Source organism: Myotis yumanensis, unplaced genomic scaffold, assembly GCF_028538775.1.
Source record: "Myotis yumanensis isolate MYYU_CA2020_CCGP unplaced genomic scaffold, mMyoYum1.0.hap1 SCAF_16, whole genome shotgun sequence".
NCBI classification, from domain to species: domain Eukaryota; kingdom Metazoa; phylum Chordata; class Mammalia; order Chiroptera; family Vespertilionidae; genus Myotis; species Myotis yumanensis.
Genome location: NW_027223767.1, coordinates 29,675,713 through 29,691,852, shown reverse-complemented (window position 1 = coordinate 29,691,852; position 16,140 = coordinate 29,675,713). Strand labels below are relative to the sequence as shown.

Below are 16,140 nucleotides of genomic sequence, written 5' to 3'. Positions count from 1 at the left end.
CCAAATTCTCCTCCCCCGCTCCAGTCCTTCCTTGAATTGGGAAAGTGGAGTCAGTTAAGCAAGACTGAAGCTCCAGAAGGAGAATGGATGTTGCCTACCAAAGACCAAAGCTTGAAAGACAGATGACTCAGTGTTCTCAGTAACTTTGTAAGACCTAAGCAATGGTACACGTCAGCTTCGTGCATCCTCTTGCCCAAGTGTGTCTCCTGCATCTGCACATCAGATGTTCCTGTAGCCACGGAGAAAAAGGCCACTGACTGCCACTCTCCCCCTCCTGCACACACAGTAGCCCACAGTCTGTAGAGAGGAGAAAGACAGTCATCAGAGGCATCCATCTAAGTGTCAGTTTCTCTCCCTAAGTATGCTCTCCGTTTGTTGAGAGAAAGAAGGCAATTCAGGCCCTCTCCTAGGGGAGGGAGAATGAAGTCTAAGGGGGAAGGAATCCATGGTCTTTTCTGCCCTGGTTATCCTTAAACCAACTGACAAGTGTTCTTGTTAAATCCACCCACCTACTCCCAAGGAGATAGCTACCCAGGTCCACTGGAATATGAGCCATATTGGCTTGCTTTGTCACTACCTGCAGTGCCCATGTGAATGAGAGGGCTGTGAAATACAATGCAAAGTGTTAAGTCAACAGACCATAAGAACCTGGACAACAGACCTCATCTCTATCACTCTCACCCTCACTTCTTTCTCTCCAGGAGCCCACTCTTCTGTCTGTTCCTTAAATGCACCAAGCCCATTGTCACCTCCAGGTCTTTGTCCTTGCTGTTTCCTCTACCCAGATACACTGCCCCCTAATCTGTGTGAGTCTGGCTCCTTCTCAACAAGCAGGTTCTAGATGAAATGATACCCCCTCCCAATGGGCTCCCCTCTCCAGCTTGTTATGCAACTTCCACCAAACCTTCAGGCATTCTCTATCATATTATATATGGTTTATTTCCTTCTTAGCTTTGAACTCCATCTTCTACTACCTTGTTTGTCTGTCTGCCCCACTATATTTTCAGCATCTGAAGAGCAGGGATGTTGCCTTTCTTGTCTGTCTCTGTATCCCCAGGGCCCAGAAAGTGCCTGTCATACAGTAAAAGCTAAAAAAACATCCACGGAATATGGACACAAGGAAGATTTCACTCACTTAGATAATTTACGTTACATATTCCTTTCAGTAACCAGGTACAACTTTAAAAGCTTAATTGTATTACTCAAATGTTCCCATAGCATCATAAGTGGTGGATTTCAGGACTAAAAACAATCCCTTTGATTAGCTCAAAAGTTCCTGCTCTTTGGGCTTTAAAGTTTTCTTTTGAGTAAAAGCACATATTCTTTGCAAACAAACTTACTTGGAACCCCACAATATAAAACTAATAAAAATACAGGTGCTTAAACCAAAACCACAATGAAATTCCATCTCATGCCCATTAGTATAGATACTACCAAAAAAACAAAAACAGAAAATAACAAGTGTTGGCAAGGATGTGGAGAAATTGGAACTCTTGTGCACTGTTCATGGAAATGTAAAATGGTATACAGCTGCTGCATAAAGCAGTATGAAAATTAAAAATAGATTTACCAAATGACCCAGCAATCCCACTTTTGAAAACAGGATCTCCAAGAAATATTTGTACATTCCTGTTCCTAGCTAAAATGTGGAAGCAACCCAAGTGTCCATCAACAGATGAATGGATAAGCAAAATAGATATATGCATACAACTGGAATATTATTCAGTCTTCAAAAGTAAAGAAATTATGACATACGCTACAAAATTGATGAATCTTGAGGACATTATGCTAAGTGAAATAAATTAGTCACCAAAAGACAAATACTGTATGATTCCACATTTATATGAGGTACCTAGAATAGTGAATTTCATGGAGACAAAAAGTAAAATGGTGATTTCTAATGGCTGGGAGGAGTGGGGAATGGGGACTTATGTTTAATGGGTATGGAGTTTAAGTTTGCAAGATGAAAAAAGTTCAGAGATGGATAATGGTGATGATATATGAATGTACTTAATACCAATGAACTGTACAATTAAAAATAATTACAATGGCTGCCTGGCCAGTGTGATTCAGTGGTTGAGTGTTGACTCATGAACCAGGAGGTCACCAGGTCAATTCCCATTCAGGGAACATGCCCAGGTTGCAGGCTCAATCCCCAGTGTGAGGTGTATGGGAGGCAGCCAATCAATGGTTCTCTCTCATCATTGATGTTTCTATCTCTCTCTCCCTCTCCCTCCCTCTCTGATATCAATAAAAATATTTTTTAAATAAAAACACTTATAAATGAGCTAACAAATTTAAAAGTGAAATGAATACTTAATATTGCATATCCAGAGGGCAGGAGAGGTAGAGTAGCATTTTCCCTTGAGGCATGAACTGTATTTGTCACAAGAGTGGATGTTTAGGTTACAGGTCACATGGGCCAGCCCTGAGTACCACATCCCAAGAGACATAGGTGCTTTTGTGTTCCCTGATCAATTAGTTTTGTATGTTTTTGTGATATGAAGAGTCCTCCAGAGCATGAGGTCTAGGTCAGAGTCCCTTCCTGCCTGTGTCTCAAAGTAGTACCAATCTCAGTGCTTTGAAAGTTGGGATGTATTAAGCAAATGATACCTCTTGTCTACCACCAGGAGCAGCAGTCCCAGAATATCAACCTTATGCATGGCTTGTAGGTGTCAAGAGTTGCCATGAAAGACTCACTTATAGGCCCTGGCCAGTGAGGCTCAGTTGGTGGGTGCGGTCCCATGCACTGACAAGTAACCAGGGAAAGTGTGGAAAGATTGCACGCACCAGACAACCCTTCGCAAAAGGTCATGCAGCTGGTTTAAGAGAGAACTAGAACATTAGTTCTCCTTCGTTGAGGACAACAAACAGAGCTCAAAGCACTTTCTTTAGTCACCATGCATCTTGCAGATGAAGTCAGGCATCTGAGATGGTTTCACTTGGAAACACAAGGAAGTTTGCAAGGAAGAGTCACAACGTCAAGGTTCTTTCCTCAGAAGGGACCCATAAATAGAATAGCTATTCTAAGATTTCATGAGCTGCCCAGGATACAGACACATGACAAATGGACTGATAGGAAAGGAGGGAGAGGGTAGGTTGAAGTAACAGCAGAAAATTCCCATATAGACCAATTGCAGGACTGAGAGGAGGCTGGATGACCCCAATGAGGGAATATTGACTCTTCCCTCCGATATACTGACCTTTGGCTTCCTCTGTCACTGAAATAGTAGAGTAACTCAGCTTATACTAAACAAACATGGTGTGCAAGCACATATCACAGGATGTAGTAAGAAGAGCATTTACAGAAAGATGACAGGATATTTGGTATTTCTGTAAGGGAAGAAACTATGGATGCTCTAGGCACTATTATGAAATAATTATAGTAAGCACCTCATACAGGAAACACTTCATCTGAGAGATGATGCCCACAGGGCCCCAAGGGTAGTCCTGAAGCATAGTCAATGCTCACTAAGCATTGGTTCCTGTTGTTATTGGGCTGGAAGACCTGAGACTTGAGTAGCACATGTAGAGTATCACAGCCTGGTCTCTTGTTTATGCCAAGCTAAGTAACAAATAGAGCTCATCTGATTTTAAATGTCACCAATCATACTTGGGGGCCTGGAAGGGCGGGGTTGGAGGTATAAAGACTCAGGAAGTACACAAAGCACACTTACAAAATGTTTCCTACATTGGGGAAGTCAGGAAATGGCTGTAAGTATATTGTGAAATCAGACATTTGTTCCTTCATTTCTTCTTTCACTGAACAAGCGAGTATTCCGTGCTGTGTCAGACACCTCTGTATACCACTTCCATTCTTTCACCTCATCTCCTACTCTGGCCACCACCTCAGCAAGTTCTGCACACAGTTTGTCCAGCTCCATGTAGATACCATCTGACAGCACTTTACTTTGGCCATCATGCATAGCCCTCTTTTCCTGTATCAGAGATTCTCTGATGCTGAGATATAGAATGCCTACAAAAATCTGCTCAATACTCGGGCATGTGCAACCTGGAAGTACTGAACAAGCACTCATGACTAAAGTGGAGGCCATTACAGTGAAGGAGGAAATCTGTGACTTGTCCTGTGGATGTCAGCCAGCCTCTGCCCTCAGCCACAACAGTGCTAAATGCAATGAGGTTGTGCAGAGGCACTTTAGTGACATGGAGGGAGGCTACACATGGTACCAACAGCATGGGATTTCTCTCATCAAGGCCAACTTAACTATCGCCACTACTGAATGTCTAACCTTACAGCAGCAGGAATATCAACTCTCAATATGGCCCCTACCCTCAAGGAGAGACATGCTGAGTATCTTGAGAAAACAATCCTGCAAGAGAGAACAATCCAACCTCAGTGCCTCTGCCAGCTGGTAAGATTTACGGATAGTATGGTGTTTGCACAACCCTGCCTCAGGCAAAATGTTCCATTTCATAGCAAATGAGATGAGTCAGTGGGCATATGGGATCCACTGGTATTACTATGTACTTAATCACCCAGAAGCAGCCAGACCAAGAAAATGGTGTGGTATGAATAATTTAGCTAAGAAGACAACAAACTTCAGGATTGAGACTCTCCACAATGCAATATATGCACTAAACTAAAAGCTGATAGATGATGCCATGTCCCCAGTAACTAGAACATATAGGAACCCAGGAATTAATGTAGGGTTGGTCCCTCTCTCCATGATTCCCCTTGATCTATTTGTGGCTCCCATCCCTGCAACATTAGGCTTTGCTGGATTAAGTTGGCGTAGGCTCTGCTAGGTTCCTGGGAAGGATGGGGACAATGATGATGCACTAGTATAGGGTTCCACTTAACCTGAAAGAACTAATAAAACCATCTGAAGGAGGCTTTCTAATGGATTTGACAAAACCAAGGCACAAACATATGGGAGGGAAGCAAGGGATGGACTGTATCATTCATATCTTTTGACCCTACCCCTTACCTCAGCCACATGCTCAGTCATCACTATTTTAGATTTACATAAGCTTTGTGCAAGTGTCTTGCTTCAGCCTGTACTTCATAACTCTAACTTCCTGTGTGGGGCTCTTCTGATCCTGTGATGTGGAACACCTGCAAGAACACAACACACACGCATGAGCAAAGCAGAAGTGCGAGGAAATTATACCAGTGATCCGCCATTGGCCAATGAAAGGTTGTTCCCATCATCTATGCTGTGTAACCAACCACCCAAAGCCTAATGGTATAAAATGACAACTATTTTGTTCTACTCACAAATTCTATGAGTCAGAAATCCATACAGGGCACAGTAGGGATGGCTTGTCTCTGCTCCATGATGCCCGGTGTCTCACCTTGAAAAACACAGGTGGCAAGGAGTGACTCCAATGAATGGGGAATCACCTAAAACAGTGCTGTCCAATATAAATATAATGCAGTCATATATGTAATTTTGAATTTCCTCATAACCACATTAAAAAAGTAAAAAGAAACAAATAAAATCAATTTTAATAATATATTTTCTCTAACACAATATATCCAAAAGATAATCATTTCTGCATGTATTCAGTATAAAAAAAGAGACATGTTAACAACTTTTTGGGGGGATTGGGGAGAGTACTAAATCTTTGAAACCCAGGATGTAGTTTGTGCCTTCAGAACATCGTAATTTAGATTAGCCCCATTTATTTCTTTTCAATTTTAAGTATACTTTTTATTTTGAATTAATTGTAGATGCACATTCAGTTGTAAGAAATAAAAATAGACATGACACCGAGAGCACAAACAACTGAAGCAAAAATAAACACATGAGACTTCATCAAACTTAAATCTTTTGTACATCAAAGGACACAGTCAACAGAGTGACAAGGCAACCAGTGGAATGGAGAAAATTTACAAATCGTATATCTGGTCATTTTTTGGGGGGGGTGTCTATTTTCTGTTATTCATATTGGATGACTTCAATTGTTCTGTTTCTATTTTCTCTGTCCCCACCCATTGAACATTTTATTTTGGTTATTGTATTTTCCATTTCTATGATTTCCATTTAGTTCTTCTTTATATCTTCTACTTCTCACTTTCTATTTCTTTACTGAGGCTTTCTACTTTTTCATTTGTTTCAAGAGTTAGACTAGCCTAGCCGTGGGCAAACTACGGCCCGCGGGCTGAATCCAGCCCGTTTGAAATGAATAAAACTAAAGAAAAAAAAAGACCATACCCTTTTATGTAATGATGTTTACTTTGAATTTATATTAGTTCACACAAACACTCCATCCATGCTTTTGTTCCGGCCCTCCGGTCCAGTTTAAGAACCCGTTGTGGGCCTCGAGTCAAAAAGTTTGCCCACCCCTGGACTAACCCCATTTAAAGTGCTCAGTAACCTCATGTGACCGGTAGTTGTTGTATCAAGCAGCACTACAGTTCTAGAGGCTTCCTGACTCCTCTGCCTGGAACCTAGGCTGGGATGACCTAAAGGCTATGCTCATGTGGGACCATCTATCAGAACACCTGCATGTGGTTTGGGCTTCCTCACAGTATGGCAGTTTCCAGCTAGTAAGTCTTCTTACATGGTAGCTAGAGTTCCAAGAGTGAGTGAGTATTCCAGTGAGGAAGGTTGAAGCTCCATGGCTTTTCCCAACCTAGACTCAGCGGTCACATGATTGAACAATAGTCACTAGCTCTCTCTGTGTCAAAAGAAAATATAGACCCCACTGTTTGATGAGAAGGGAGGGGGTCGAAGTTTCCACATTTTCTAAATACCATAGAGATGAAAACCAAGAGATAAATGCTTCCTCTCTCTTTCCCCAGACAAAATATTCTGAGATGCATTCATAAGGCTCTTCAAAAATCTCAATAGAATCAAGCACTAATCCCCACAATTGGCTGAGTTCCTCACTCCTGCTCCTAGGAATACTTCCCAATTTCCCTAGTGCTCATGCTCTGCTTTCAGGGGAACCTAGACTAAGACCCTAACATATGCTAGTCACCAGGGAAACCACAGTAAACAAAGATGCAAAAATCCCTGCTCTCATGGAGTTATGTTCTAGAAGATACAAATATTAAAAGATTTTGAAGTAAAACATGTAGTATGTTAAGTACACAGGAGAAAAAGAAAGAAATTTGGGCAGGGGGAGATTATAATTTTAGAGGTCCCAGAAAGACTTACTGAAAAGATAACTTTAGAGGAGGTTAGGGATAAAGTAATACAGGCATTTGATGGAAGAGTGGGCCAAGCAGGGGGAACAGAAATCTGGGTCAGCCTGCATAACTGAAGCAGAGTGAGTGAGGGGGAGTAGTAGGACATGAAAACAGAGAGCCAACAGGGGCCAGATCACATAGGAGCTTATAATAGAGAGCAAACAGGGATCAGATCACACAGGGGCTTGTAATTTAGTATAAGAATTGGGCTTTACACTGAGTGGAATCAAAAAGCCATTGGAGGTCCAGCCAATGTGGCTCAGTGGCTGAGTGTTGACCTATGAAACAGGAGGTCATGGTTCCATTCCCTGTCAGGGCACATGCCTGGGTTTCAGGCTCAATCCTGGGAGGTGGGGGGGGTGGGGGGGGGGGCGCGTGCAGGAGGCAGCCAATCAATTATTCTCTCTCATCATTGATGTGTCTATCTCTCTTTCCCTTTCCCTTCCTCTCTGAAATCAATAAAAACACATATTTTTTAAAAAGCCATTGGAGCAGCGATTCTCAACCTGTAGGTCGCGACCCATTTGGCGGTCAAACAACCCTTTCACAGGGGTTACCTAAGACCATCCTGCATATCAGATATTTACATTACAATTCATAACAGTAGCAACATTACAGTTATGAAGTAGCAACAAAAATAATTTTATGGTAGGGTCACAACATGAGGAACTATATTTAAAGGGCCAGAAGTTTGAGAACCACTGCATTGGAAAGTGTCAAACAGGATTGAATTGATCTAACTTCTTTTTTAATAAACTCACTATGGTTGCAATGTGCAGAATGAACTAAAGAGGGGCAAGGACAGAATCTCAGTGAGAGACAAGGATGGCTTGGACCAGGTGAAAAGTGGAGGTGGTAAGGAATAATAAGATGCTGGACATATTTTTCAAAGAAAAGCCAACATATTTGTTAATGGATTGGGATGTGAAACAAAGAGAGGAGTCCAGGGTACAGATTCTATGTGAGGAGTCACACAACCATGTTTACACATTAGAGCATTCCTTCTACTGATCATCCCTGATAATAGGCTCTTTGTGCACTTGAAAGTAGTTAATTCCTGAGGGGAAAACTCTGATTTAGAAGATTAACCAAATCTCCTAAGGAAGGATCTTTAATAAAATACGGTCACTCTTGTTGACTGTAAACAAAAAGTCAACTACGTATTCTTTCTGCAAAAAGGAGTTCGGAAAAAGTAAAGGTTGCACTCTAGTATATACATACATGACCGTTACAAAGAGAAAGTAAGAAGAAAGTAGTTCCTGTACCTAGAGGAAGGGGTTAGTTAAGGGAAGAGGCTGTTTTAACGACACAGCTCAGTAAATTGTTAACATTGTTCCTATAGGACTTTCATGATCCACATAGGATGTGATTCTTGTCTTGGCTAAGGTCCTTGTCACCAATTTTGACACTTTGGCCTATATCCATTGAGCAGTAGGGAAAGCCCCAAATCATTGTTCCCTCAACTTCCTATTGCATTCCCTGGCTTGTTCCCTTTTTTAGAAATATCTGTTGTTGATGGGATAGCCAAAGAATAGCATTCTTCTGCCCTGTGACTTCCTGATCTTCCTCTTATAAATATAAGGGCGGAGCTGGGTCCAGGTAATCAGGGAGCAAAGAGCCCAGGATCCTCAGGCCAGCACTGTCTGCACACTGGGGAGATGAAGGTCTCTGCAGCTGCTCTCTCCTTCCTCATCCTTGCTGCTACCCTTGGATCCCCTGCCCATGGATCCCTGGCCCAGGAATCCTGGGATGATGGTGAGTTGAATGAGCCTTCTCACTGGGGACCAACTGAACGGTAACTTGCAGTTAGGGAGGACACACAGAGGGACACTCTCCTGCAACATAGAGGTGATCTGGCACTTGTTTAGAAGCAGTAGTAGTAGGTATAGACCTTTTTCTGCAGCTTTTGGTCCACGGGAAAAACCATATACAGAAGATTTGTCCCACTTGGGGAAACAATTCTCTCCCTTTTCATGGCCAGAATTATTTGATACTTTCTCTTAGCTGATATAGGACTATATGTAGAAGATCAAAAGAACTGTACTAAAATTATAAATCTGGAGAAAGAAGCATAGAACCCTACGTTAGAACTATTATATACCATGTAGAGTGAAACTATCATTTTGAAGAAGAAATGGGACAATCTGGACAAGGTACTCACCTAAGTCCACCTCATCATTCTATTTTTAAAAACTAGTATCTAGCACTGTCTATGTACAAGCAGGCACTGCTCTAATTGTCTTATAGATATTAATACATTGAATCATCCTAACAACCCTGTGTAATAAACTATCAGCAACTCATATAGTTTTGCATATTGAATAGTTATTATTCTCAATAATATAAATGAGAAAACTAAGGCATAGAATCCTTTGATAACTTGGTCAAGATCACACAGACAGTAAGTAGTGAAGTTAGGATATGAGCTAGTTAGGAAAGCTGTTACAGAAAAACAAGGCCACTTAAGACTTTATTTTCAAGCCCCACACACATCATAACAAGCAACAAATCCTATGCCTCATTAAGTATAATTCATACGAAACTATCTAAGAACTGAGCTAAAAGTTTAGTTGTGTTTACCTAATTAGCATAATGCAGGTCTACAATTCCTTACCCAAAACATGAGGTCTAGATCAGTGGTTCCCAATGTGGGACCACCACCCCCACACAGGGGGGTCAATTTGATTTTTAAGGGGGACAATTTGAGAATGAGTTATTAACAGTGAATTTTTTGCATTTCTTATGGTCTAGGGACCTCATATACAGTATATGAATATGTATTGTGACATATTTAAGCATTTCAGTACTCTATTATGTTTTGAAACTTATTTGCTATTTTTTCATATCACTTCATATTATTTTTTAAAACAATTTTTTAGTGATTTCTTCCTCAGTACTTCAACTGTCCTTTCATTCTTTTATTTTTTTCTTTCATGAATGCCATGTTACTTGGAAGCTTGTTTAGACCAAGTTAATGGCCTTTTAGGATTCCTCCATGTGAATAGGAGTTTGCTTTTTGAATAATAAGAATTATATGTCACAGGGGGGCATCAGGATTTTAGAGATGTTTAGGTGGGGCATGGCCAAAAAAAAAAGGTTGGGAACCATTGGTCTAGATGTATTTTGGAATGCAGAATCTTTCAGGTTTTACAAAGGTAATATTGCCCTGGCTGGTTTTCTCAGTGATTAGAGCATCGGCCCTCGGACAGAACGGTCACAAGTTTGATTCCCAGTCTAGAAATAGAATAGGTGGAGATACTGAGACACTGCTGCCTCTCAGTGATTTCTCTTTCCTTCTTGTCTGATTCTCCCAAATAGAACCAAGCATGGTGATACATCAGCTCATTCGCAAGCAGGAAACTCAAGGTAAATGAGCCTGGCCAGTCTAAGTCAGCAGTTGAGTGTTGAGCCAGAAACCATTAAGTCACTGGTTAAATTCTGGGTCAGGGCACATGCCCAGGTTGCAAACTAAATCCCCAGTAGGGGCTGTGCAGACTCTCTATCATCCAAGTTTCTCTCTATCCCTCTTCCTTCCTCTCATTCTAAAAATCAATGAAAACACTTATGTGTTGTTTTTTTTAAAAGAAGGTAAAAGTTTAGTTGTGGCATATATTTAAAAGCGGCTGGTGGGTACAGATCTGCTCAGTGGCTTCATTCACCTTGTTTAGAGGACATGGGGAAGAGAAAGGGTGCTGAGGATGGTGAACATCTACAGGGAAGATCAGATTGGGCCATGGGTTCCTCCTCCATAGATGACCTCTGTTCCTCCTGCCTGTCCTGGAGAAGGCTCACCTACCAGAGAGGGTGCTCTCTGATGCCTCCTGCATGCATCAAACCCTTCCACTTCTGGGAGAAATGGTCTTGGCCCTGTTGTGTCCTTGGCCTGGGTGCTTCAGACACAACTCAACCCGGGGAAGTGTGAAGCAAGGAGATGCCAGCAAATGCTGTAGAGGAGGAAAACACGCCCTTTGAGCCCTGTGCCTTCTTACCCTCCCCAGTACTTTGGAGGGAAGGAGGAACGGAAATAGTCTTTTCTAAAGACTATCTTTTCTTTCACTATAGGCTTTCACCGTCCTGCTGACTGCTGCCCATACTATACCTCACGAAAAATCCGATGCAAATCCATGAAAAGTTACTTTTTAACGACCAGTGGGTGCTCCAAGCCTGCTGTCATGTAAGTGCCAAGCATAGCAGCCATATCTTGGGAGGAGGGACCTGATGATGGATGGATGCCCATAAAAGTCTCATCCTCTGGATCCTTCAAGGTCAAGGGAGGCTGTGTCCTCATTCTTATCCTGCAGAGCATCAGATATGAGATGTTCCCATTGAAGATGGAAGCTAGGAAAGGAAGGAGAGAGCAGGAGCAGGTCTGCACCAGGAAACTCCCATGAGTCACTAAGAAAGTCTCACGGGCTGAGGGAGCGTCTCAGAGAGGAGACACCCTGAGTGCCTGCAGGAGAGAAAGGAACAAGCTGGGCTGAGTGGAGAATCTGAAGGGCCGGGAAGATGGGGCTCCCCATCTCTATTTGCAGAACCCTCCTCAATGTGTAACCTTTCTCCTCCTTGTTTCCCAGCTTCACCACCAAAGGGGAGCAGCGTGTCTGTGCCAACCCCAATAAGGCGGATGTTCAGAATTGTGTAAGGAAACTGAAGCAGGATCAGGCTCTGGAGGAACCTGAGCAGGATTCATTTGAGCTACTGAGCAAATTGTTGACTGTTAAGAAGGGATACTAGGTCCCAGCCACCCATCTCCATTCCCTCTTTCCTCACCTCCTGGAAGCTTCTTGGCCTGAATTATTTTTTCAAAAGCAAGAATTACTGTTCTATTCTGGTTATAAAAGCTGTGTATTAATAAAACGTATCCAGCCCTAGCTGGTTTGGCTCAGTGGATAGAGCATTGGCCTGTGGACTGAAGGGTTCCGGGTTCAATTCCAGTCAAGGGCACATGCCCAGGTTGTGGGCTTGATCACCAGTACGGGGTGTGCAGGAGGCAGCCAATCAATGATTCTTTCTCATCATTAATGTTTCTATCTCTCTCTCCCTCTCCCTTACACTCTAAAATCAATAAAAATATATTAAAATAAATATATAAATAAATAAATAAAAAATAAAACGTATCCAATTTAACTTCACTTGACCTTTGAGAGGAAAACGCAATGCAGGAACTGCTGAACTTTGGATTTGTGTTTTTCAAAATGAGACATCAGATTATCATTTTTTAAGAAGCTAAAAACATGACTCATTCAGCCCAGACCAGCGTGGCTCAATGGTTAGAATGTAGGCCCTCACACCAAAGGGTCTTAGTTTTAACTTCCAGTCAACAGCAGTACCTGTTTTGCAGGTTTGATCCTGACCCTGATGGGGCGCATGTGGGTGGCAATGAGTCGATGCATCTCTCCCATATTGATGTGTGTCTGTCTGTCTGTCTGTCTCTCTCTCTCTCTCTCCCTTTCTCTCTCTCTCTCATCTCTCTTCCCTCCCCACCCCCTTTCCACTGTCAATGGGAAAAAATAGTGACTAAGATTTAAGGAATAAATAAAACTTTAAAAAACATGACTCATTCAGCCGAACTGGTTTGGCTCAGTGGATGGAGTGTCGGCCTGCAGACTCAAGGGTCCCAAGTTCGATTCCGGTCAAGGGCATCTACCTTGGTTGCGGGCACATCCCCACTGGGGGGTGTGCAGGAGGCAGCTGGTCGATCTCTCTCATCGATGTTTCTAACTCTCTATCCCTCTCCCTTCTTCTCTGTAAAAAATCAATAAAATATATTTTTAAAAAAACAACATGACTCATTCAAATTTGACAGATCGCATATATGTCAAAGATGTACTTAACCTATTATTTAGGGAAACATAAAACTGATTCTATTATCATCTGAGGAATAGAGATTTATACAGTTAGTTGGGGGTGGCATTCTGAAATTTGGTTATCTTGGAGAAAAATAAAGTAATATTCAATATTCCAGTATAACTGCAACTTTTGCAATTATCTTTTCTACCGAAAAACACACACACACACATTTGCACCTGTGCACGACAAAAATCTACCAGTTAAAATGTAAGTGCACAAAGTTTGCAGTCTAATCAATAGTATATAGAGCATCAATCAAAAGTTCATTCCCAGCAGCACTCCCACCCCTGGCAGTGACGGCGCGATGCCCTTTGATCTCAGGAGGTCTTGTCTGTGAATCTCACTGCTGGTGGCTCCCTGGGGGACTCACCTGCACATCTCAGGTGACCTCTTGGCTGGGAAAGACTCTGGTTGCTTAAAGATGATGCTCTCTGCTTGAGATTGCAGAGCCAGGCGCTGGGGACCCTGATGCAGAAGACCCATTTCTATGCTTGAGGAGTTCACGGTTTCAAGGGGAAGACACCAATAGTATTAATGAGCCTGAGTGGGCTGCGCTGTTCATCCAGTGATTGTGGTCCACACATGTTAATGATACACACCATGGGCCAGATGATGACAGAGCAGCTCAGGGTTCCTCTGCCAGCCTGGGACTGATGGTGGTGGCTTCTCAGAGCAAAGGATGTGCAAGATGAGTTCTAAAGACCAGGGGCTTCTCACCTACTCTCCCAGTCCAGCTGTATCAGCTTCCTTGCTATTCCAGGAACCTGCCAAACATGCTCCCTGCCCCAGGGCCTTTGCACTCACTATCCTTTCTGCCTAGCATGCTCTTCCCTGGATGTCCATGTGGCTGCCTGTCTCATGGAACTCTCATCTCTGTTTGCATGTCACCTTGTCAGATAAGCCTTCTCTGACCCCCTCGACCCCATCTAAAGCAGCACCCACATTCCAGTCTGTCTCCTTAGCCTGCTTTATTTGTCTTCATGGCACTTGTCAGCAACGACATATGTTAGTTCATTTGTTGTTTGTCTCCCCCACTGGGCTGTAAGCTGGGCGAAGGCAGGGAGCTTCATGTCTGACTACCATTGGATTCCTCACACCTAGAGCAGTGCTTGGTCCGCAGTAGGCACTCAGAAATGACAGAAAGAATGGATGAGGAGACCACCACGATGGCGAGATAGGTAAACAACTGAACTTGCTGCCATGCACAACCACATTAAAACTACAACTAAAACACAAAACAAATATCATCCAGAACCACGGGAAGGCTGGCTGAGTGGAAATTCTGAAACTAGAACGAAAGAGAAAAGCACATTGAGTCGGGTAGGAGGTGCAGAAGTGTGGAAGTGCAGAGGTACGGAGGTGCATGAAAGAAGCTGGCAGCTGGGTATGCTGTTGTCTTTTTCAATCAGGAGGGAGATACAAGCTCCTGATTGCTCTGAAATCCAGTTCCGAGCAAGAATTTGGGCACCCAGACTCATACGGAGAGAAACTGTACTGTCTGGCATCGGGCTGGAACGTGAGGGCGGCTTTCTCGCAGAGGTGCCTGAGGCATTCATTGTTCCTGCACGGGGCCGTGGGACACAGACCCCAGGACCTCTCCAAGGCAAAGCAGACTAGCAGCCATTGCAGTTTGCTCCACCCTGGTGATTCCCTGAGAACTCGCCCCACCCAATTTACAACCCTACCCAAGCTGTGCGCAGAGGCTTTTGCATACTAATGGTCTGACCTTTCTCCACCTAAAAACCTGTTAAACTGTAGCTGGATCAGAGAACCCCAGAGCTTCTAAAAGAAGGCCTAAGGCTCCTCAGCAGTCTGCATTACTTCACAGCTGCACCTCATCTGGGGACCTCCAAACCCCAAACAAAGAGGAGGAATCTGCAGATCTCTCTGTAGCTCCTGCTGGGTGGCATCAGGCCGTGGCTAACTTTGCACCTCCTTGTAGATCCAAGAAGCAATCTGCCCAGTGGTCAGAGTGAGACCATCCAGATTACATCTCTTCATATCCATAACAGGCAGACTCAGTGAGTGCCAAAGCCCCACTGAAGCAAGCCCTGACCCATAAGAGTGTCTCCAGCACTGAAGTTCTCCCATTGGAGACACAACTGGTCCTCACAGCCAACTGACCTGGAGTCAGTTCTTCCCAGTAATACCAACAGCAATCAAGGCTTAATTACAACATGACTGTGCACACAGCCGACAAAGGGGTGCACTAAGAGTGTCCACCTCAGGTAATTGGGGAGGCTGAGCCACTGGGCTCTATAGGACACCTAGCACACAAAGCCACTCTATCAACACAGGGAAGCAGCCAAAATGTGGAGACAAAGAAACAGGTCACAAATGAAAGAAATGGAGGAAAGCAAACTACTGGATATAGAGTTCAAAACCACAGTTATAAGGTTACCCAAGAATATTCTAGAAACCTCTGAGAAATATAGTGAGACCTTCAAAGAAATAAAAAAGGACCAATTAGAAATTAAGCATACACTGACTGAAATAAAGAATAATGTACAGAGATCCAACAGCACACTAGAAGGTCCCAAGAATCAAGTCAAAGATTTGAAATACGAAGAAGCAAAAAACACCCAACCGGAAAAGCAAGAGGAAAAAAAGAATACAAAAATATGACGATAGTGCAAGGAGCCTCTGGAGCAACTTCAAGAGTACCAACATCCAAATTATAGGGGTGCTAGAAGAAGAGAGAGAGCAAGATATTGAAAACCTATTTGAAGAAATAATGACAGAAAACTTCCCCTAGCTGGTGAAAGAAAAAGACTTACAAGTCCAGGAAGTGCAGAGAACCCCAAACAAAAGGAATCCAAAGAGGACCACACCAAGACACATCATAATTAAAATGCCAAGAGCAAAAGACAAAGAGAGATCCTAAAAGCAGCAAGAGAAAAACAGTTAGTTACCTACAAGGGAGTACCCATAGGATTGTCAGCTGATTTCTCAACACAAACTATGCAGGCCAGAAGGGAGTGGCAAGAAATATTCAAAGTGATCAATAGCAAGAACCTACCACCAAGAGCTAAAGGAGTTCATGACTGCCAAACCAGTATTATATGAAATGCTGAAGGGTATTCTTTAAGAAGAGGAAGAAGAAGAAAAAGGTAAGGATAAAAATTATGAAC

General features: G+C 42.9%; 1 protein-coding gene across 2 annotated transcripts; it reads left to right on the top strand.

Moving 5' to 3' along the window:
- The first annotated feature begins 8,764 nt into the window (after positions 1 to 8,764).
- Positions 8,765 to 12,715, top strand: LOC138993666 (C-C motif chemokine 15-like). 2 transcript variants are annotated; one of them, XM_070392926.1, is made up of 4 exons: positions 8,765 to 8,914; positions 10,478 to 10,525; positions 11,222 to 11,333; positions 11,734 to 12,715. In XM_070392926.1, exons 1-4 carry the CDS (start codon positions 8,818 to 8,820, stop codon positions 11,891 to 11,893), a joined length of 417 nt encoding a protein of 138 aa, XP_070249027.1. In that variant the 5' UTR covers positions 8,765 to 8,817; the 3' UTR covers positions 11,894 to 12,715. The 2 variants fall into 2 exon arrangements, with proteins under 2 accessions (XP_070249027.1, XP_070249028.1); XM_070392927.1 differs by lacking the exon at positions 10,478 to 10,525.
- Positions 12,716 to 16,140: the final 3,425 nt, after the last annotated feature.